The following is a 24,515-nucleotide window of genomic DNA, read 5'->3' as shown; positions in this document are numbered from 1 at the left end:
ATTTTAGGAGATAACGTTGATATTTTAACGGGACAGAAGCAAGAACTCTATTAAGTTTACTAAGCATAATAGCTTAAGTGAAATTGAAATATCTTCGTTACAGAGTGTGAGATAAACTACTGTATAAGCGAGGCGAACCGACGAGACAAACAAGAAAAACTAAGTTCATCGAGTTCATTTAACTTAGAGAAGTAAAGCCAGATTTAGAGAAGTAAGGTTAAACCCAAATGTCCACGTTACAACAATTAAATACTAGCACGCCGGTTGTAAAGGGGCGCTGCATCGAAACAGTCCATCATTAAAAGAGAAGAATGAGAAAAGACGTACTCTGGAGATGGTGAGCGGTGTGCTGAAGTCCCGTCCACCCACCAGACGAAAACCCCACGGCGAGGGACCGGCGAGAGTCACAGTGTGAGACATATTTGTTTCAGACAGTATCCAGTATCCACAGCAGGAAAACTGCAGTCCTCATTCACTCTTTAATAAACCAGTGCTTGACTGAGAATGAGGAGGAGCAACTGAACTCACACTCTCACACAGGGGCTCCGGGGGAGGAAGGGCCAGCGTCGCCATGACAACCATACACAAACTCAACGCTCCCACAACTTTGTTGATCGCAGAGCCGTTGAATATGAATATGTTTTTCAACGGCTCTGGCTGATTGTAGCCAACTTAGTTTTATCTACATAAATGTAGATTTATTAAAGTTTCTCCATGTTTTATGGCATTTAAAAATGATTATTTTAATCCTTAAAACAATTAAAAAGAAAGAGTGCCTTAAAACTCCTGGCAATATAACGTTATATGGATACCCAGTGTAATTTATTTTGTTAAAATCTTTTTATTTATATTTATTTGTATTTATTTATGTTATTATTATGATGCTGCTTGGTCTTAGTGTTAATGTGTTTAACAATGATAATATGTTAATGCCTGTTTGTTATTTGAAATGATTTAATAATAATAATAATAAAACATTTGAACATTTAAAACACCAGTAAAAGGGTAAAGTTAAAGTTCCCCATGATAATCCAGCTTTTAATGTTGTTTATGTGTCTATGTGGTGTTTTTAATATGCTTTAAGACAAACCATGTGTAAATTCATAAGTCGACACCATTGCTGAGTATTTTCTCCTTAAAACTGCAGTGAACCAAAGACAGTCTCAAAAACACGCTTTGAAATCGCTGGTGTTTCTGACGTCACAAACTACCTTGTAACCAATCAGATCAACGTGTGATCGTCAACCAGTGGAGAGTGAGTGGAGGCGGGGCTCATTTGCATATTCATAGAACCACATATACTAAATGAGGCAAGAGTGTCGAGTTACATTCAAGATATTTTAAGGCATGAAGAAATTTATTTTCAAGGAAAAAACGTTTAAAAATGTCATTTTGGTGATCAAAGATGAGTTTTAAGGGATAAAATGATTGACTACAGGGGGACTTTAAATTCACCACTGTTTGTTTCTCAGTAATCAATTTTCTTTGACATCAGCTCTTTAGAACATTGTTTTTCCAAACAACAGTCCAAGAATTCTAAATTAATCATTTGCTTCACAGTATGAGAATCAGCGGGATGGTAATATAGATTCCCTAACCAATTCCTGAAGTCAGTGAACATATTGGAAACAGTTAGACTGTTTCATTCATGTTGTTAGCATAACCCTATGCAATATTAGTAGCAGATGTATTTACTGGTGACGCAATGTCCAACATCAGAGAACAGTATGTGCGTTAACACGTTTAGGGAGCTGTATAGAATAAGAAAACATCAAATGAGGGGCAATTCAAAGGCCTTTCCATGAATAACACAAATTTGTGTTTGACAGATGTTCCTGTTTAATACTTAATAGTGTTGTGTGTCAAAAAAGGAGTTGATGTTGATGTCACATATGCATAGCAAGTGAATAATACGCTCCGACATACAGCCTTAGGCATTTCATTTGTTGATTCTTTGCTTCCTCATTTCCACATCATGTTTATACATTGAATCCGGGTTCCGTTTTGACAGCTTTGCATTATTGTCACCCTGTATTTAATGTATACTAGCCTTCAGCATGAAAGACAGTGGTATAGGTACAAAGTGCTTTCTGTCATGGCAAACTAGCCTATGTGAAAAGAAGTAGAATTGTCCTGTTATTCCAGATATTATGACGATCCACAAATAAATATAATGAGATCCACAAATATATGTTAGGAGTTCCACAAAAATGACCTAAATTCACAAATAAATAAAGTTAAATTTGCAAATAAGAAAATATATATTCACGAATATCTTTTTATGTCACAAACACAACTCTGCCTGGCATTCACTTGTGAATCGCTTCCTGTACATTTGTGGACGGCTGCACGCATTTGTGGATTGTTTCTTGTGCATTTGTGGATTTGTTCGAGACGTGCACACGAATCCACAAATAAGTGGACTTCATCCACCATCTACTCAAGCCAATCAGATCACGGCCACATCGCACTGACCAATCGTAGGACGTTCTTGCTACACCCAATCACGTTTTGCTTTAAAATCAGGGAAGACAATATCCTTACAATATCATTGCAAGATTTTTATTTGCATCATCCACAAACTGTGTGTGTGTGTGTGTGTGTGTGTGTCTCAGTCACTGCTCACTGCTCCAAATGTGTGTGCACTTGGATGGGTTAAATGCAGACTTCACTTCAGAGATGTTGAGGCTCATATTGTTACTCATATTGTCTTTTTTTTCTCACAATTCTGAGGAAAAGATGAAAGAATTCAGAATTACGAGATATAAACTCACAATTGTGCGTTATAAAGTCAGAATTGCCAGATATAAACTCAGAATTGCGTGGAAAAAAGTCACAATCATCTTTTAAAATGTTTTATTCCGTGCCGGAAACAAGCTTCCATAGAATACAGTTCCTTTGAGGGGTAAAATGAATATGTTCCTGCCCTGATTGTCAAGCTAAACGTGATTGGTTGAAGAGAGAACGTGATACGATTGGTCAGCGCAAATGTGGCCGTTATCTGATTGGCTTGAGTAGAGCGGGAGAGGTTTGCCGGATGGTAAATGGCGAGAGGTCTTAGACATGGTGAACTTCTGAGAACCTCAGATGAACCTCCTGATGTCTTGTGCCATCAGTGGCCACCAGAATCCATTTTGTGGATGGTTCCAGATTCATCCATGAATCACAGCTGATTCATCCATACTTGCTCAAGCTGTCTGATGCGCCAGCCTGTGTTGCATGTGTTATTTTGGGAGCGGAGCAATGAAGGAAGGGGTGTGGTCATTTGAGTGTCATCAAATTTCAAGTGTTTCCCAGAAATCGCTTACTACACCTTTTAAAAAAACCTAGTCATGAAATTGTACCCTTAAGTGTACACTTATTTCAGTAATATTATATTATTTGCATATAAGTGAATATAAGTGCACATCTTTTTCACAAGGGAATGCCAAGGTAGCTTGTTAAAACATGTTACTCTATCTCATAAACTGGTATTAAACTAGTTACTTACACACAAAACATTACTATGTTTTATAAAAACTCCACGTAAAGCCTTTCTAACATAAATACAGCACAACAATGCATGTTTGACTGTGTGTTGGTGATCTGCTTTAACCCTTATAAAAAGTACCTGCACTTCTTGAGTTCTGCTGTGTTTTGCCTGTTTGTGACGTGACAGAAGACTAGACCGCTGATATGGTTTAATTATCTAAAAAAAATTTGACATGCCAAAGTCCAAGTAGGGTTCACACATGTGAGCTGATGGTCTGTGAGATGATGACATGTACGTTTCTTTTGAATCATAGACAAATGCATACAAACATATGGGAAACAGAGAATCTGGCATAGGAAAAGAGGGTATCGGATCAAAGGTTTGAGATTAAGAACAATCGTAAAATGCTTACAAAGCATTACTCTTTTGTCAGGTCACCTGACAGAACGAGGTCTCTATTTATTAACACAGAATCTGCTCTGAACACTTCAGAAGACTCTACACTAAAAGAATGCTGGGTTGTTTTAACCCAAATTTGGGTCAAATATGGATGAACCCAACAGTTCGGTTAAAAAATGTAATTAAAAAATGTAACCCAACGGCTGGGTTTGTCCATATTTGACCCAAATTTGGGTTGAAACAACCCAGCAAGAAACTCAATCAGGAATTCTGTGGAAATCTGTATACAGAATTCCTGATTGAGTTTCTTCAGCAACCAATAAGAGCATTCCCTCACCTTTGAGATTCTCTTTTGTCCATTTATGACAGCAATTCAAAAAAAAAAAAAAAATCATAAATACAGAGAAATTGTGTAGCTTCTTACCTAAACATAGCTGAAATCATCTATTTTTTTTAATCCACAATGCTAACTCTAAAAAAATGATGGGTTAAAAACAACCCAATTTGGGTTATTTGGCAACCCAGTGCTGGGTCAAAATTGGACAAACCCAGCGTTGGGTTGTTTTTACCCATGCTGGGTTGTTTTTATTAAACTCAACTATTGATTAAAAATCACTATATTGCTGGCTTAAAATAAACCCAGAATACGTTGAAAATTAAAATCACACACATAATTACTATAGTAACAACACAGGGCAACAGTAATAAACAAAAGCTGAACATTTATTAACTAGATGTACCGCATGGCGGTACAAAATATGACCGCCGCTCAGGCCTGCACTGGCTTTCCACAAAAATAAATGACGTGGAGTAATTTGGCTGTATTGCGTGTTTATCTATATACCTAAAAAAAGTAGTAGTATGTGCATGTCTGTGTGTGTGTGTGTGTGTGTCTGTGTGTGTGTGTGTGTCTGTGCGTGTATGTATGCGTGCGTACATGTGTGTGCGCGTGTGTGTTTGTGTGTGTGTGTCTGTGCATGTGGATTTGTATGTGTGTGTATGGGTGTGTGTCTGTGCGTGTGGATGTCAGTGTGTGTGCATGCTTGCGTTTGTTTGTATTCCTGCATGTGTGTGTGTTACAGTATCATCCTAAACCAGCAACCCTTCTCAACACCACCATCTACAGGCCGATGAGTGTACAGTCACTAAATGTGCACATAAATTAATTTATTTTATACCCCCCCATGGATGAAATTCTACGAAACTGCATTTTTTGGGTTTGGGGGGGCCCAGCGCGGGGGGGGGAGTGGCCCCCGGGGACCAAACGAAATTTTTCCGTAAAAGTCTAGTGGGGCTACATGCCCACCAAATTTCATGTTCCCCGGTGTTTCGGTGTCCCTGGTATCGTTGACGGAAAATTCAGTAGATTGACAAAAAAAAAAAAAAAAAAAAACTTTGACAATCCCTATATGACCGCTTTCGCTAGCTACGCTAGCGGCGGTCATAATAAGGAACAACACCCAGGAATGCACAAAAATAGAGTTAAAACAACGTGTACATGTGTATGAATAAAAAAGTGCAGAAAAGAATGACAACTCAACAATTATACAGCTTGTATAGTTAAATGAAATTGCTTTTTTAAAAGTTAAATATTTCATAACTTACGTTTGAAACCAAATTTGTATACAACCCTTTATTTTACTGAAGTAATGCACCTATTCGGCGGCATTGAGATCTGCTCTCTCCTGACGAGGATGCAAAAAGCCAGTGCTCCGTGTAACCCAACAGATGTGTTGATGTAGTAAAGCCGCTGCTGGGTTATTGCGTCTGAGGGAGGGCGGTGAGATTTACTCAGCCACTAACCCAACAGCTGGGTTCCCAACTATGGAAAAAATAACCCAACAAAATAACCCAACAGGCTCAACCTAGCATTTGGGTAGAAGAAACAACCCAGCGTTTTTTTGTTTTTTTTTTTAGTGTAGGCTTGGGAAAATCTGTAGTTATTACTACAAAAATCATGTCATGATCATTATTATTCCACTCCCAAACCTGGACATTTAAATGGAGTTATTCAGCCATTAAGGGCTTATAACTGTTCTAAGGGCAAAGTCCAGTCAACACAAGGCCCAAGCTTGTTAATCGCTGAGTGAATTTCTAACATCAGCCTGTTTTCCATCTGTGTGTGAAGACTAGCAACAAAATGAACACAAAACACTTTTTTATATAGCCTTTTCACACACACCACCAAATAAATAAACAATGTTGTGCTTACTGTAGTTCATGCTTATGCGAGGCAATATGATGAAAGACACAGAAAAGCATTCAGGGAATAAACAAAGCAAAAACTTGCCAAACTGAACAGAAGTTATAAATGTTTGAATTTAACTATGGAAATTAATTGAATCAAACATGTGTGTTTTCTCATGTCTCGGTCCTCTGGAATACTTGTTATATTGTGGCACTGTATCAGTCGTGATCACGATGGCTAACTGTACATATATAATTTCTGACATATCTCTCGCATCACACTAATGCTAACAACTAACTGTTTCACGTTGATGACTTGCTAGGTAAGTGTGTAATAAGCAGGATTCATAAACTCACCCTGATCGCCCTCTCGGGATCTGATTTGTGGTGCTATTGCATCACTGTGTCAACAGATAAGAGTCATAAAATATACAAGAAAAGAATCTAAGATTTGTGTACTGTTGTACACACATTATAAAGCGATCCATCGTCCTCACCAAGGCCATTGTGTGGCCCGTGTCAAGAGTTGTGTTTGTTTTCTGGCATTTGTATTGTGTTCACTGGCCCGTTCTTCGGTTTGTTTGGCTAGGATTAGCTTAAGGCATCTTGTTAGAGCAATCCCCAATGCTAACTGAAGAGTTAAGGGGAAAACAAACATCACGTCTCATTTTAAGTTAAGCTTTACTAACATAGTTGGCTCACTGACCCTTCAATGCATATTGCACAGGGAATCAGCTCTAAAGCCACTCTTATATTGCATAAAACAAACTGATTGGTTTTTACTTGGATTTTTCTACTTCAAACCGGACCCAGCTTAATTCTGATGAGTCTGGCAATGTGAAACTAATACTATTCAGGTCCAAATATAGTCTAAACTGAAAAGGTTTCTTACTTCTTCTTACAAAATGTTTATGTGTGCAGTTTGCTGCTTTAAACACTGGCCTTCTCCTGGAAATCCCCAGGGAATAAGAGACTGCTGCTGTAAAGAAGTAACCAGTATTTTCCCTTTATAATGATTTCCAGGCGATCCATACGCTGTTCCTCCAGACACTTCTCCTCGAAGCTCACAAATGTCCTGAGTTCAACTTTTACATCAATTCAGATACGCCATTATGCCATTAATAATAACCATTTGTGCTTATTACATCAGAGAATATTGAAGTTTTACAACTTCAGTTTGTGCAGAGAGGATCAGATGTTCTGCTCTGTTTTGAAACAGTTGAAAAGTTTCTTGTTTGTAGCTAAGACTGGATAGATCTGTTATGCAGGTCAAGATGTGTACAGCACATGGATAGTGGGCTTAAAAGAGTATGTTTATATCAGAATAAGTGCATTAGGGGTGTGTATTTGACTCTATCTGCCGTCTGAAGAGTCACATGTCTGCACACTGACTCCTGATGACTTCAACACATGCAGGACGCCTCCAGAGTTCACAGCAAGAATACACTGTGCTAACTCAATAGTTAAGGGGAAAACAAACATCAGGTCTGGTTTTAAGTTGAGCTTTTACTAACATAGTTTGTTCACTGACCATTCAATGCATATTGCACAGGGAATCAGCTCTAAAGCCACTCTTATATTGCATAAAACTGACTGCGGTCTGAGAGATCTGAGTTACGCGTCAGAATAGATTTACTGTAAAAGACTTTATTTTAAAAAAAATTATGCATCTAATGCAATTATGAGTCTGACATTTCTTCCACAAAAACAAAATTCATTACTTGAGATGGTGGAAATTATGATTGCACGTTCTGAAAAGAATGACAGAAATACAGTTCCCCTGCGATGCATGTCAGTCGACACATTACATGATGACACTTTTAAGTCAGGATCCAATCTTTACTTTAATTAATAATGTATTTAGAAACCTGGCCTGTACTCATCATGTAATAACAAAGCATAATGTAATAAGTATTATATTATTAATGTAATAAAATGTTCACAATGTAATCATTTTCTGAAAAGGAAATAAAATGTTGAGATCATATGTAATAACGGTTTTTAAATGTAATAATTTTTCATGTAATTTAATAGGTTATAAGATAAATGTATTACTTTATGAACACACTGTAGAAACTTATCATGTAATCACAGTTCATAAGGTTATACCAGCTTATACAAGGTTATACAAGTTTTAAGTTTTATGCACTAAATAAAAAAATATAAAAAATTCTGCTTTCTAATTTTTAAGCATACATTTAAAAAAAGGGAGATATAGCAAAAATGGTTGTTTAAAAACTTGCTTTTATTCTACAAAAATGCATAATTTATTTATAATTTTAGTTAGATCTCTATAGATCTCTATAGAGCCAATTTTCATTTTCTAGATAACTAATAAACTAAAGACATTTTTGGCTAAATTAGGTAAACCACGTGACGCTATGACAAGTTCTTCACTATGTTTTTTGTTCAGGTTTTTGTTTGTTTGTGATATTTTCCTTCGTTTTTTTTTTTTTTTTTTACAACATAGACTATACTTTCTACACTGTTTGTCATTTTGTCACTGTATGTATACTTTTTATGTAGTCAAATTGAAAAAAAACTTTTAACTAAAGCCTACAAGTGTATTTGGCTCATGTATATTTAAGTGCCGTACAGTAATAATAGTAAAATAAACATAAATAATAATGCTACTAGTGGTAATAATAATATCCACTAAAATAATAATAGTGATAATTGCATGAATATTTAATTCTGATGCATTCATGGGTAGTTTAAGACTGGATTTAGATTTTTTAAAAACACTGTAAATTATGTTTAATAAACAATAATAATAAGGTATTATGATAATATGGTGAGTTTTTAATGTAGCTAATACATTTCTCATAATGTGGAGCTCAAGATTTTAATTACATTTTGAGAAAATGATTTCATCATGAACATTTTATTTACTTATGACGTGATGTGCAGTTATGATCGTACGAGTTGCTGCATGGCCTGCGATCTCTGTGTTTGGCCGACTGTGGCAGACTGAAGGAAACAAAGCAACGAGATCTTTATCATCATGCTGTCTGTTCAACGGTGCGTGACCTTACGACCCTGTGCTTGTGCACGACTAACAAGCCGTAAACCCTGGAGAACCACATCCATCTGGAAGCATTCGTACATCTGGAAAAACTTTCCTCTGGACAAATGAATGCAGACGAGATGGTGATTGTCCAGCAGAATGAGGCTCTCACAGAAACAGCATGTTAATACTTGTCATATACGTCATCTTATGCTCTCCCTTTTGTGTGTGTGATGTCTGTGATTGTGTTTGATTGTATTATGATGTCTATAATTTGACGTTATGTGTTGTCTGTGTTATGGACGCATCTACAGTGGAAACAAATGTCCTCTCGAAGACAAATACTATATCTTCTACTGTCCCGCATTGTGATAAACCAATCCCAACATTTTGATAAGCATTTTAAATCTACACATAAATAATAACCCTGAAGTGTGTAATCTTTCAATGTTCTAAATTCAGAGACAACTATAAATCAATTGCATTATGTACTATGAAAATCACTTAACAAATTTGAATGGCAATAATCACCTTTTTGTTGTTCAGTAATTACAATGGCCTAATCATTTATATCTGCAACTGTGCCATATTAATTCACCTATTAAAAAGATTCTAGTATTAGTATTGGATTCTATGACTTTTCATGTTATGAAAAAAAAAAAGGATGAACAATATCCAATAAAATACTGAGATGTATAAAAACAATGATGATGATAATAATAATGCATCTGGATCTGACATAGAAACCATAAAACAGTGGCTGCCTTCAATAGGTTTACATTACATTTTTTCCCCTTATAATGCTTCTAAATAAGTTTTTATTAATAATTGTAATTCTAAATAAAGCCTGTTACTGAATAATGGAACATTTTTCAATGTAAGCTCTCTGTTAGAGAACACGTTTCAGTGTGATATTTTGTGTTTAGCTCCGGTCAGGGTAATTCAGTTTGTAGTCACTGAAGATGCACATTTTCCTTGTGAGCCATGCAGTCAAACATAACATTGTTGTATATGTCAAAGCGTAACTCTTATATGCTCTCTGTGTCTTGTCTAGACTTTTATTTTGAAGGTTGTGTTCCCGTTTCCTGTTCCAGTTTTGTAGGCCTTTTGTAGTTTTCTTGTTGATTTCTGCTTGATCGTCTCCTTAGATGTGCCTCATAATCTTCAACCTGTTTGCCATTAGTCAGCTTAGACACCATATTGAAGTTAACTCGGATGAAAACGAGGCTGTGAGAGATATGAGATCATGAATTTTTCTGAATGCACTGTACCGACTTATATCCCTCACAGCCTCGTCTTCATTCCTGTCAGAAATTAAATACGGTGCTACCATGATTAAGGCCCATTAAAAAATAGTTATGGATTGATCTATTTTTGATAGTTTACAACAAAGAAAATGCTGTTTACTTTAATTTCTAATGATATCAGCAAACAATAACTGACCATCACAACTCTCACAGCAATTCAGTGATGTCAAGGCTATAATGTGATTGGTTATCAAGACACACATGATTTACAAATCGCTGATATTCATTGGAAAGAGGCATGGTTAAATCCAAATAAATTTTGTTAAGTTAAAGAGGTACATTTAAAAATCTACCCATGTAAAGCTTTGTTATCAAAATTCATGGACATTGACAACAAATGTAATTGTTGTACTGTACACAAGGAAGACTTGGCTCATTTGTTTTACAACTGTGATTTATCTTTAAAATTTTGGTCTGATGTTAGTTCTTTTCTTTTTGCCCCAAGAAAGGTGAATTATAAATTATCTCTAAAAGATGTGTTCTTTCATCTTTTTGAACATGTGTGAACATGTGTGTTCTTTCTGAACATGTGTGAATATGTTCTTTCACACACAGAAGCAAAATGTTTGAATATGTGGTGAACTTCTACATCTTGCATGGTAAATATTACATCCATAAACAAAAATTTGCAAAATGCATACCTAAATGTAATTTATTCTTAATCGAGATGGAATCGCTAAAGAAGTCGTTAAAGTTAATTAAAAATAAAAAGAATGAAATTTTGTTAAACTTTATGGAGAAATTCTTTATATTGTAATGTCCCCACTATGTTTACTAAATTATATGAATCTTGAATGTCTCAATAGGAAAAAGGAGGAAATATTTAGCTTTTTTTTTATTTTATTTTTTCATTTTTTTTATGACTTGTTAATTTGTTTAAAGATGTGATATTTGTCTTGTAGAGCATTGTTGTTGTATGCTGGTATGCTGGAATCAATGTTTTTGAGTCATTTGTTTCAATAAAAAATAAAATAAAAAAGCACACATGATTCAATTTAACTGTTATTAATTCTCCAGAGCCAAGGACTGACAAAAGTCGACACGAGGGCTTGGTGAAGTGGGTCAAAAGGAAATTTGCTTCATTTCTACTGTAAGTTTCATGAACACTGTAGACTGTAATTTTGCAACTGGAGTCAGTTGCATAAAAACTTACACTGGTCAAGTTTGACAAAGAAAAAGACTGATTATGTTTATGCAACAGAATATATAATAGGCTTAACGGGTCCATTTTTATTTAATGCTGACTTTCATGGATGGACATAGTGTTGTCTGAATTCAGCATGACATCTGGTGGTCATGTGAAGTAATGTTATGAGAAAAGAAAAGTAAGAATATAAACCTGACCTCAGTATTCATATATAACAAGTTCAGATGATCTTAAATGAGCAAGTCCGTCTCAGTAACATCTGAGGCTTTTTCCCCTGTTCACTAGGGTGACTAGCCGGGGACAGTCCCGGTTTTAGGTATCCTGTGCCCAAAAGTTTCCCAGTTTTACATCATGTTCATCAATGATCAAAACAGACACCTTTATCGGTTTCAATTCAAGGTAGTCATATACTGAGTATTCTTGTTAAAATAACACTGTTTGTGTGTACTATTTCAGTGGTTCTCAACTGATTTGGTCATGGGACCCACATTTGCCATGGTCATTAAGCCACGACCCAATTATTATTACTTTTTTTTTTTTTTTGGGATTTCACCTAATTCCTATAAAAAAATATAATAAATGATAATAAAATGTATTTCACAAAAAGTGCTTGACACATAAAGTGTCGCACTTCACTTAAAGCTGCAGTCCGTAACTTTTGGCGCTCTAGTGGTTAATAAACAGAACTGCGTCTTGCGGAAGAACACTGATGACTCATGCAGGCACTGGATACTCTGCAGCGGTGCAACCCGACCGGTCTAAAATAGTCCCAATATAAACACTTATTATAGGCGTACCGTAGTGGTTCAGGATAAGACAAAACCAAGGTTTGGAAAATGGATTCACGATGTACTCGTTTATTATATAAACTTTGTCAATTTTGAACACAAAAAAAGCTACGGACTGCTGCTTTAACATAAACATAAATTGTAAGAATATGACTTTTTAAGTTTTCAGAATTTAAATAATTACAGGGAGTATAGAAATTGGCCTATAATTCTTAAAAAATTAAATTGGGGTTATAATAGAAGTTTTACAATTTGAGAAGAATTTACTTTCTCTAATAGATAAATTAATCAAATTTACCAAGGTCTTTAGAAAACAAGTACTAATAAGTGTTCAATTTATGTTCAGCTCCAACAATGGTTTTCTTTGCATACCTTCTCGTTTAGAAAATTTGTTAATGCACTTCCAAAGAGATGAGCTATTTTCTCCTGATTCTGCAATCAATTGCCCAAAATAGGCAGTTTTTGCCTTTCTACTACTATCTTGCCCCACTAGGCCACTGGTGTTGGTGGTAGATTGTTAGAGTGACACCCAATGGATAAATATATAACTGCATTAAAATGGCTCCGACAACTACTCTTGGCCGGCACAGCAGAGTCTAAAGCCGTCATGGACGCTGCACCTGAAGCTACTAATGCCGAGTTCACACTGCACGATTTTCAAAGTAGTCGGGTCACTGTCCTGGGGTAACATTCAGTCACTGCTGTGTTCACACTGCACGATGGATTGGCAACAGGAGGTTTCACACTGCATGCTTTACAAAAGAAAGAATCGCATACAGCTTCAGGCTGGTTCGCAAACTACATTTCACAACCAAACATGCGCGAGAAGTGATAAGGAAATAACGCAAGATCACGCATGCGTGAAACCGGAGTTCTCGCGCGAGACTGAAATTGTTATTAAAAATGGTAGCCAGCAAGAAGATTTGCAAAATTGTCTGTGCGCTGATTTGCAGCGAAAAGGAGAAAAAAAAAAAAACACTTGGTTGGGGAGACGAGGGGAGCAAGGACTGTGTGTTCTTCAAAGAGAGTTGGGGGTAAATAAATAATTTTGCAATGTGCTGCTGGTCAAGCAAATGTTTTTGCTTTGTTTCTGTTTGATATAATTGTAATCATATCTATTAAAATACTGATATTGTGGTCTATAACTCCTCCCCGAACATCCCGCTGTCCTGTGTCTTGCTCTCTCATTGGCTGTAGGTCTTCGCCGATGTAGTTTTCAGTCAGAACACATTCACACAGCAGGATTTTGAATCGCCGACAGGTCCAGATATTTAGCATGCCAAATATCTCTCGGGCGTCGGCGACTCATCGTTGATTCTCTCAGATCGCGTCTTTGATAATTCACACTGTGTGATTGTCACTCACGTGAACGAGCATCGATTTGCCTATGATTTTGGGCATTTGTCGGCGATCTCACAAAACCTGTCGCCGAGTGAAAATCGTACCTAAAATCGTTCAGTGTGAACTCGGCATAAGACGGGTCCCTAGGCGTTTGAGACTGGCTTCCAGTTTGGATGCCTCACCGCTGATGTTGGTGCGAGTGGGCTGGCATCTCAGTGGTCCTAACATCGACCTCAAGTCCAGTGCATCCGAGTCCGGTGGGATCAAGTCTGTGGTCCCAGAGATTCTCCCACCATCGATTGCACTCCCAGTTACAGCAATGGCCATTATATGTGTCTGGGCTGCGTACTCTTCTCCCGAGGCAGCGGCACCTGATCCAGTTTTGCCCAAGGTGGCGGCACCCACTCATGAACATTCTGTCTACTATGGTTTTGTCCCAAATGGCACCCTAAGCACTCACAGTCTTCCTATGATACGTCTACAGAGGTCTTCCCGTTACTCTCTATTGGCCCTGATACGTCTACGGATGTCTTCCCTTTACTCTCTGTTGGCCCTGATACGTCTACGGAGGTCGTCCCTTTACTCTCTATTGGCCCTGATACGTCTACAGATGTCTTCCCTTTACTCTCTGTTGGCCCTGATACGTCTACGGAGGTCGTCCCTTTACTCTCTATTGGCCCTGATACGTCTACGGAGGTCTTCCCTTTACTCTCTATTGGCCCATATACGTCTACAGAGGTCTTCCCTTTACTCTCTATTGGCTCTGATACGTCTACAGAGGTCTTCCCTTTACTCTCTATTGGCTCTGATACGTCTACGGAAGTCGTCCCTTTACTCTCTATTGACCCATATACGTCTACAGAGGTCTTCCCTTTACTCTCTATTGGCCCATATACGTCTAAGGAGGTCTTCCCTTTACTCTCTATTGGCCCTGATACGTCTACGATGGTCTTACCTTTACTCTCTATTAGCCCTTATACGTCTACGGTGGTCTACCCTTTACTCTGTATTGGCCCTTATACGTCTACGGAGGTCTTCACTTTACTCTCTATTGGCCCTGATACGTCTTCGGAGGTCTTCACTTTACTCTCTATTAGCCCAGATACGGAGGTCTTCCCTTTACTTTGTGATTGAAGACTCTGCTTGCTTTGCCGCAGACATCACTCCTGAATGTCCTACCTGCCCTGTTATAGTCACGGAGGCCATTACTGAACTCTCCGCCTGTTTCGTTTCGGCCCTAGAGGTCAACACTAACCTCTCTCTGCTCTGCTCAGGACCCACCCCATCTGAGGGTTGTCCCCCCCTAAAAATATTTAAAACCACGCTGTGTATTGTAAATAATATAATTCTGTAAGTATTAAACCAATGCAAACGGGGCAAAAACAAAAGCGTTTTATGTTTAGAAACAATCTGAGTCTCCTCTCCCCTGCCTCACAGTGCTTTGGTCCATTACCTGCTTTTCCAAAAGTTGCAAAGTGTTTTGCTGCGGAATTGGGCTACTTTTACGTTGTTGCCACGGGTTGTTTTTCAAGTCTGTGGGTTTAAGTGACACCAATAATGCAATATTTATTATCCCCCCCCCCCCCGGAATGCGATTTTTACTAGGGGAACCACACCAAAAAAACCTCAGATTTTACCCCGAAACACGATTGGGCTAGTTTGAGTAGCAATTGGGTTTTGTTGTGAAAACCTGGCAACCCTTACCCCACACATGTTAGCGATTATAACGTTATCTAGTCTGTTTGGTAGCTTCTTGAATAGTAAGTCTAATTTTAGGCAAATATTAAGTGTCAGATCAGTGGGCTGCTGCAGTTGAATATCCAAGTAAGAGACGTCCTCTGTCCCAGACAAAACCTTAAATACTATGTGGTGGATGCAAAATAATTTAATAATTTTAATATGACCCTGTGGTGAACCAATTAACTCACACTGAAACAACTATCACTTTGTGTTGTTTGCCACTGTACACATATCCTTACAAGTAAATTTTTGGCTGTATTATTTATGTCCCCTTCAAAAATTGCTCTTTTTGAAATTAGAAATGTTATGTTTATTGTCCCCCCCAACTGTTAGATGAAATGTACGCCCACTGTGTCAGGCAATGGGCCACATAGTATAAGAGGGGGGGCTATGTCACATCCGCCAGCTGGAGTGCCCATGATCACCACCAGAGGGCACTTCCGTCTCCTTTGCTACCTCATCATCAACTCCCTTTCCCAGTAGCCATTGCCTGACTCATTATGTGTGATTATGTTCAGCTGTGTGTGATTATTTTGTTTAGCTCTACATTTATAAGCCCTGTGTTTCCACTCATTCGTTGCAAAGTCTTGTTTGTGTTACAACTGCAATTCTGAGCCGTTCTGTCCTGGGGCTATACCATGAAGCCAGTTTAGGTGGCTAGCCAGCTATGTTTCAGTTTAGTTTGCGCCAACCCCGGGTTTTAGGCACCATAAAAGTGGTTTGGTGTTTAGCAGTGTGGTTTAGCAGATTTCCCTTGTGTGGTAATATTGTCCCTTGTAATTATGTATGGTTTGCAAAAATGGGAACTACTGTTTGTGTAGATGAGAGAAGCAAAGTGTATGCGCGTTGTGCACACACTACATTATGGCCAAGCATGCGCCCTTAAAATAGCATCTGAATAACGCACTGACTTTAGACGCGGTTTCTCCTGGTCTGTGGCGGAATTGTTTTCTGAAACTGCAAAATAGCACCAGGGAACGTTTGCGCCGGAACACGCCTCCTCTTTTCGCTGAACCGCCCCCGGGAGCGCAAGTTCATTCCCTAATTTACCGACGTGCGTCTGTGGAGGGAAAAGTCCGCTGTGCGTCGGGTGCAAAATAGGAATGAGACATGCGAGGGTGCAAGATAGGGCCCTACAACTTTTACTTGCACTGATATACAGTAGCGAGACTTTTTCTTTTAGTTGTCCTCTTTCATAGACAGCTATTTTCTTCTTGCTGTGTAAATTTGTTTCAATTCTTAATATTTTAATACTTTTATTTAATAAGTGAATCGCGCTGCTTCTCTCGCGAGAAATGAATCTCAGTTTCACTGTTTCTCAGCATGTGATTGGCTGTTCGCTACTGATGTCACACATAAACTCCTAAATTCAGGATCAAAGCCTGAGTTGACAGAGAAAGTTGATGATCAGCATCATGGTACCAACAAAGCCTGATTGGATTGGTTTGGTTTTGTCAACTCGAAACTATTCCTGCAACCCTGAGTTTGTTCAACTACCGTCATGGTACAGACCTCTGGTTCCCGGTTTCATGGTTTTGATCTTTTGCCTGTTCTTTGGATTCCCTTGTTTGCCTGTGCTTCTTGGACCTTGTTTTATGTTTGGATTGTTAGCCCGTGTTTTTAACCCTGTGTCTGTTTATGGATTACAACCGTGGATTATCCCAAATAAAAGCTCTTCTAAAGATCTTCTAACTGTATATCAGAGCAGTACGTGACAAATATGTGTTGATCAGTGATATTTGTTTCCCCTGTAACTGGTCATAATGTTTTGTGCTCATCAGTGTATTAGTGACCAACATTTTTGACCTTATAGTAACAACTTAAAAGTTGTTAATTCATTTATACTAACTTAAACTATTGCTCTTATTCTTTTATTCTTATTTCTTCTGCCATACTGCCATAATGATATTACTTATTTATTTAATGACATAATAGTAAACACTCTTAAAATGTCAGTTCTAATTTAAACAAATGCAATGTCTTATTGAATTATGTCTAATCCATCTTAGATCTGATGCACAGAGAAAAAAAACTGATTTGTAAAAAAAGGCTAAGTTGCTTTTTCAGTGGACTCAAAGTTCAACAGTCTGGAGAGGAAGTTAAAATGCACGAGGCTTTAGTAAATTGTGTCATCACACCTAAGCCAGTTTTCCTGCAGTGTTTCAGACCAGCAGACCACAGTTTTTACCAACCTAAAGCGACAAAGATGAACCGGAGGATGCTCTCTATCACCCTCTTCATTGCTGTACTGCCTTGTATGGCTAAAGGTACGTCAATTCTTATCTCTATACTAACTTTATTGATAGATGTGTAAAATTAGACCTCCAGTCCTCTCCCCAATTTCGCTTTATGTCTTCTGCAAGAAATCAAATCTTAGCGATGGCATCAGCCTGACACATGCTGACGAAGGCTTCATTTACAAAAGGCATTAGCCCGCAGGGAATAGATTGTTAATGTCCAGTTGTGAAAGGCAAAAAGAAATAAAGGATGTTTAACTTTGATTTTAAAACGCTTTATCTGTTTGTTTGTTTGTTTACTTTGGACCAAATCTATTTCTGTATACTGGTAAAATGATTCTTCCAACAAGTCCAAGCATCCTGTGTTAATTTTTTTAAATAAAATTTTAACATATACAATTCATAACATAAACATTAATAAAAAGCTATAATTTAAACTAATTTTGTTTGTTTTATTTCTCACTTTGTTTAAAAAATTTTTTTCTTTAAAATGTAATTAATTGAATTAAAAAATGTTTTAAATTAATACAAAGATCCATAAACAAATAATGATTAAAAAAAATTCACCTTTTTAATAGAATTATGATTTGTAACCCTCCTTCTGAGAGCAAATTAAGACATAATTTGGTAACACTTTATAATAAGTATACAGTAATAAAGTACTTACAAATCATAAATGTACTATTAGTTTATAGTTAACTCATATTAATATATTAATATATTACTCTACATTGTTAATATATTAATAGGCTATATAGCTACAAATAGTGAGTTCTTCATGCATTGTCACTGTAATTAACACAATTTGTATTGTTTAATTAGCTCATATTTAAAGAGTTAGATCATGTTTTTTATGCTTTGTTAACAACTTATCAACTGTAAATATTCTCACTTTGGATTTTAGGAAAAAGGAAAAATGTCATTAATTAAGTGCTTTAAAACTACCTTTATCAAACATTAATTGCATTCATATTCAGTGTTCCTTAAAATGTTTACAAATACATTAAGCCCCCCCCCCCCCCCCCCCCACACACACGCACGCACGCACACACACACACACACACACACACAAACGCACACGCACACACACACACAAACACACACCACACACACCACACACACACACACACACATTTTGGCATATGTGGTCACTTGTTTACGAGACTCTCCACAGACATGATGATTTTTAAACTGACATTTTTCCATTTCCCGCGATCTAATCTAAAGTGAGAACTATTTACATTTAATAAGTTGTTAACAAAGCATAAAAACATTATCTAACTCTTTACATATGAGCTAATTAAACAATAATAATTTCGTTAATTACAGTGACAATGCATGAAGAACTAACTAGTTGTATATAGCCTATTAATATATTAACAATGTAGAGACTACAATATTTCAACTATAAACTAAGTACTTTATTACCGTATACGGCAACACTTTATAATACTGTTCCTTCATTAATGAATAACTACACAGGTACAAATGAGTAACACACTATTTACATTCTAGTAACTACGATTAACTAACAAGAAACTCTGATTAACGAATTAGTAAGTAATATCGCTCAGTTGAATGTGGTAGCTCACTATTAGCTAATCAATAACTACTGTTTTTCATGTCTCCCAGAGAACTACTATATACAGGTTCATAATTAACATGAATAATGCATAATTTATAATAAAAGCTAACGGTAACCACAAGTAATGACTCAAGTGTTACTAAATCCTACTAAATTATTTTTATTAGTATTCTAAAGTGAAAAGCTTGATAACTCCCTAATATCTTCTGAAGTCATTGAAAGATTTTGAGCGTTTTGTAAGATTTTGAATAGTAATTCCTTCAGATGGATTTGGTAACACTTTACTCATTACTAGTGTGTTTCCATAATCTTCACTTTAGATACTGATCCAAATAATTAGTAGTTCCTTTCGAAAGATGTAGTAACACTTGAATCATTTCTATCCAAAACCTTACAAAATTCTCAAAAGCTTACAATGACTTCAGTCAATATTAGGGAGTTATCAAGCTTTTCACTTTAGAAACTGATCCAAATTATTAGTTCCTTTAGAAGGATGTAGTAACACTTGATTCATTACTAATGGGTTACCATTACCTTATATCATACATTATGCATTATTCATTATGAATTTGTACAGTAGTTCTTATAGTCTTCAGCGAGGTATGAAAAATAATAGTTATTGATTAGCTAATAGTGAACTACCACATTCGACTGAGCGCTATTACTTACTAATTCATTAATCAGAGTTTCTCGTTAGTTAATAGTAGTGTTAATAGTGCGTTACTCATTTGTTCCTGTGTAGTTATTCATTAATGAAGGAAAAGTGTTACCCATCATTTTTACACTGTCTGTTGTCCAAAACAATTCTTAAAATATGCATTCAATAACAACAATCCCACAGTGCATTAGTTAAATGTTGCATTGCATCATGTCAGCGGTGTGTGTGAACACTGCGCATGGGAAACAGAGTGTTTTTAAGACAGGTGTGTGATGTTTGTGGCTTTGATGGCCAGCTTTGTAACAGTCCTGTCTAGCTTTGGTGTGTCCTGTCCGACTCAAAGCAGAAGTGAAAGTGGGAATGGGAAACAGACCCCTGGGATGTGGCTGTGCAACGGGCCACCGGTGCAATGTGTTTCCTGAGGGACCCAATCAGAGGGGCTCTTCTACTGCGCTTCAGACATTTCCCCGCTCGCGTACTGACATCTCAGGCCTTGCTCTCGTTTCCCCTTTCCGAAGTTAAAAATAATGCTCGGGCCCCTTCTTCAAAAATGTGACAAGACCCTGTGTTGTTGCAAAAACTGCGATCCAAAGTCGTGTCTCGCAATTTCCTCTACTTCGCATTTCACGCCTTAAATTTTGCACAAACCACATTCTGACGTTTCACTTTTCGTGATGTCCACCTCAGTTCAACACCACTGGGTAATGTCGTTGATGCAAAATGACAATCAAGACTTGATGTTGAAATGTGTTTGCATGTGTAAAGGAACACTTACTGTACATCTTAGTTGCTTTACATTTTTTGAAAGAGATATAAGTCTCCAAAATATGAAAATCCTGTCATCATTTAATCGCCCTCATGTTGTTCTATAGGAAGGTCTTCTTATTGTGGAGCAAAACGCTTTTAATCTTTTTTTTATTATTATCTTGTTTTCCAGTAAAAATATCTAAACACTTCAAAACAAGACAAATATTCTTGAGAAGCAAAACTGTGAAAGATAATAAGACTTTGTTTTCCAGTATGGTGAATTAAAGTCGGAATGAAACGGAAGTTGCTTTTTTCCCTTATTGTGACGTTTATCCAATTGAAACGGCTTTTGGAACGAGAACAAATGTAGGACGGGACCTGATTTTGTCCATTGGGAATTGATCGTTTTCTCATGTGTTTCCTTTCAAAGTTATGAATTAAATTATGCACAGAATTGGAATATCGCATCAAACAAAGCAGCGTTCCCAGACAGCAACATAGTGTCGGCCCAGATCCGGCCCACATCTGGCACATGTGGATTCAACACGGTCCGGATCTGAGCCGACACTATGTTTCTGTCTGGGTTTCCACCTCGTGTGTTCAAGAGAACAAAATCGTGAAATCAGAAATTGAGGCGAAATATCCGCAATTGGCCAAAATACGCCATCGTGGCTCTTTGTCCCTCCATCATAAATGAGTGTCTCAGAGCGTCAGACGAAACTCAGTAAACGCTGTCGTGTTCTCTGGCGTTCGGATGCTGGTGTTCGGGAACACACTCGTGTGAGACGCTTCTGGAGGGAATTAAACCAAATCATTCTGATCACACACTTCGACTCCGGCGTTTCAGAAACACCAAACCAACATTAGAGATGCTGCGACGCCATTGGTCCGCTGGTTACTCCAGTTATCCAATCACAGCTGACGCTGAGGCAAAGTCACATGTTTTATGTTGTGCATCAAGGGATTTATTTAGTAAATGTGTTTCCATCGTAGTTTATGCGCATGTATTCTTATTGGATGAAAATAAAATGTATGCATATTTTTAGAATTGATGCACATCTTGCCGTTTCCAACCAGCGTTTTTTAAATGTGATATCCCAAAATGTGCATAAAAACAGGTGGATGGAAACATAGTTAGTGACAGGTTGTAAACACATCATCAGGGAAGAGAAGAAATGTCATTTTGATGAAAAATTATGAACTTTGCATTGATTTTTCTCACCCCGTTGCCATTATTTTGTCTTGTTTTGAGAATAAAACTGGTTTATGCAGAAAAAACAAAAAACATTTACAACAAAAAAAAATCCATTTTTTAGGAGGTTTACATATTTTCCTGGAAAATGTTTTGCATTTTTAAGCATCTTTTTGCCTTCACTGGATTATTTAAATGCTCCTGCAGTGTGAAAGTTTAAAGCAATCCATGTAGTTTTTCAATTAATACGAGCTCATTAAACTGAGTAGAGTTTAGCTGAGATGAAGTATACCATGTTAAACCACCAAACATAACATATCATTTCATAAACTTCATTTATACAGTCAAAACTAAATGTATTCAGACTCCTTCAACATCTCTCACATTATCACAGTTTATTCGCTATAGTTTAGAAAATTGTAATGAAATATGAGCAGAACTCAGTGGATATTTGACTGGTTTTGTCCGTCCTTCTGTTAGACTGTCTCACACATGAATTATGTTGAATATCTGTCAGCTGTTAAATTTAACTACACAATTAGATAATACCAGTTTAGCTCAACCAATCACCAAGCAATGCTTCATTTTGTTCAGTCTGTGTGTAAAAAGAGCATTAAAGAAAACACACTTCAGCAAAACATGATCAGCTCAAAGTGTCGGAATCATATTTGGTCCCTAATTTTTATAAATTTTACTGGTAGTCACTGTATGAAGAATATTTGGGTATAATATGTCACAGTTTACTTTATTTTGCTCTCCTCACTTACAGAAATGAACTATAGTGTCCTGCACACACTAGTGAAAAAATATAGAAAATTATATCTGGTGTCTTGACTGTATATGAAGGGTTCCTCAAATCCGGCCCGGCAGAGTTGAGCTCAAAGCCAGATCAAACTCACCTACCGTATCTGTAATTTAATGTAATAATTATACACTGTAAAAAGTTGTTGTTGTTTTAACTTAAAAGAAGTAAGTAACCTGGCTGCCGTAAATTTTTTATGTTTATTGAAATTAAAAAATGTAGGTAATACAATGAAGGAGATTGGTTTAATCAACAAATTCAAAATATTGTGGGTAACACTTTACAATAAGGTTCATTAGTTAACTACATTAATATTACATAAACTACATAAACATTAATAACTACATTAGTTAACATGAACTAAGAATGAACAATACTTCTATAGCATTTTTAATCTTTGTTAATGTTAATTTCAACAGTTACTAATACTTAATTAAAATCTTGATGAACATTAGTCAATACACTGTGAACTAACATGAACAAACAATGACCAGCTGTATTATTATTAACTAACATTAACAAAGATTAACAAATACAGTAACAAATGTATTGCTCATGGTTAGTTACATTAAGTAATGTTAACTAATGAACCTTATTGTAAAGTGTTACCGTATTATGTTATCTGAACCACATAAATTATCCAAGTTGATTTGAGAAAACAAAACATTTTTTGACTACAAATCATGAAAATGTTTGTTTGCAGTGTAGTGACTCTGAAGTCGTTGCTCAGGTGTTTGTGATTAGGGTTTTTTAGGGCAGTGGTGAGGAAACCTACATATAGGACATACTGCAAAAAAACATTTTCATGATTTGTTGTCAAAACATTTTTTGTTTTGTTAAATCAACTATAACTTATGTGGTTCAGATAACATAATATTTCGAGTTTCTGTTGATTAAACCAATCTTCTTCATTGCATTACTTACATTTTTTAACTTCAATGAGCTTAAAATTTTAAGGCAACCAGCAGGTTACTTACTTTTTTAAGTTAAACCATAACCTTTTACAGTACTTGTTTGTGGGGAAATTTTGCAGCTTACTATATGTGTGCTTCCTTTAGCAAATGAAGAGCTAATCAGCCCAACGGCAGGGTTTGTTCATATTCGACCCACACTTGGGTTGAAACAACCCAGCATTTTTTAGAGTGTACTGAACCTGTAATGTAATGTGGAGTCCTTGCTTATCTTGCTCAGGTACCTGTAATTTAATGTAATAATTCTATAGAATTATAAAATGCTGGGTTGTTTCAACCCAAATTTGGGTCAAATATGGATAAACCCTGCCATTTGGGTTACATTTTTAAATTACATTTTTAACCCAACGGTTGGGTTTGTCCATATATGACCCAAAGTTGGGTTGAAACAACCCAGCATTTTATAGAGTTCAGTAACTCTGAAGTCCTTGATGATCGTGCTCAGGTGTTTTTGATTAGGGTTTCAGGGCAGTGGGTCAGTTTTGAGGAAAACTGCCATTCTAAAAAATGCTGGGTTGTTTTAACCCAACTTTGGGTCAAATATAGACAAACCCAAACCTTGGGTTAAAAAATGTAATTTAAAAATGTAACCCAACGACTGGTTTTGTCCATATTTGACCCAAAGTTGGGCATTTTTAGAGTGTGACATAATTCTATAACTTGTTTGTGGGGAAATTTTGCAGCTTACTGTATGTGTGCTCCCTTTAGCAACTGAAGAGCTAATCACCCCAACGGCAGGGTTTGTTCATATTTGACCCAAACTTGGGTTGAAACAACCCAGCATTTTTTAGAGTGTACTGAACCTGTAATGTAATGTGAAGTCTTGCTCAGGAACCTGTAATTTAGTGTAATAATTCTTCACTCTAAAAAATGCTGGGTTGTTTCAACCCAAATTTGGGTCAAATATGGACAAACCCTGTCGTTGGGTTAAATTT

At 36.8% G+C, this 24,515-nt stretch overlaps 2 protein-coding genes across 3 annotated transcripts in view; one reads left to right on the top strand and one right to left on the bottom strand.

The window, feature by feature from the left end:
- The window catches only part of pdlim4 (PDZ and LIM domain 4), a 48,202-nt gene extending 47,696 nt beyond the window's left edge, over window positions 1–506 (bottom strand). Inside the window, exon 1 of the mRNA XM_084137866.1 lies at window positions 328–506. Coding sequence (XP_083993992.1) covers window positions 328–420 — 93 coding nt within the window. The 5' untranslated portion in view covers window positions 421–506. The remainder of the gene's footprint in view (window positions 1–327) is intronic.
- Window positions 507–17,494: 16,988 nt separating this feature from the next.
- The window catches only part of csf1rb (colony stimulating factor 1 receptor, b), a 44,105-nt gene continuing 37,084 nt past the window's right edge, over window positions 17,495–24,515 (top strand). For both annotated transcript variants that reach the window (XM_084137864.1, XM_084137863.1), the window contains exon 1: window positions 17,495–17,655. In XM_084137864.1, coding sequence (XP_083993990.1) covers window positions 17,595–17,655 — 61 coding nt within the window. In that variant the 5' untranslated portion in view covers window positions 17,495–17,594. The remainder of the gene's footprint in view (window positions 17,656–24,515) is intronic.

Source organism: Abramis brama (genome assembly GCF_963993115.1).
Source record: "Abramis brama genome assembly, chromosome: 15".
Classification (NCBI taxonomy): Eukaryota; Metazoa; Chordata; class Actinopteri; order Cypriniformes; family Leuciscidae; genus Abramis; species Abramis brama.
The sequence above is the reverse complement of the archived record's forward strand: the minus strand, read 5'-3'. Positions and strand labels throughout refer to the sequence as shown.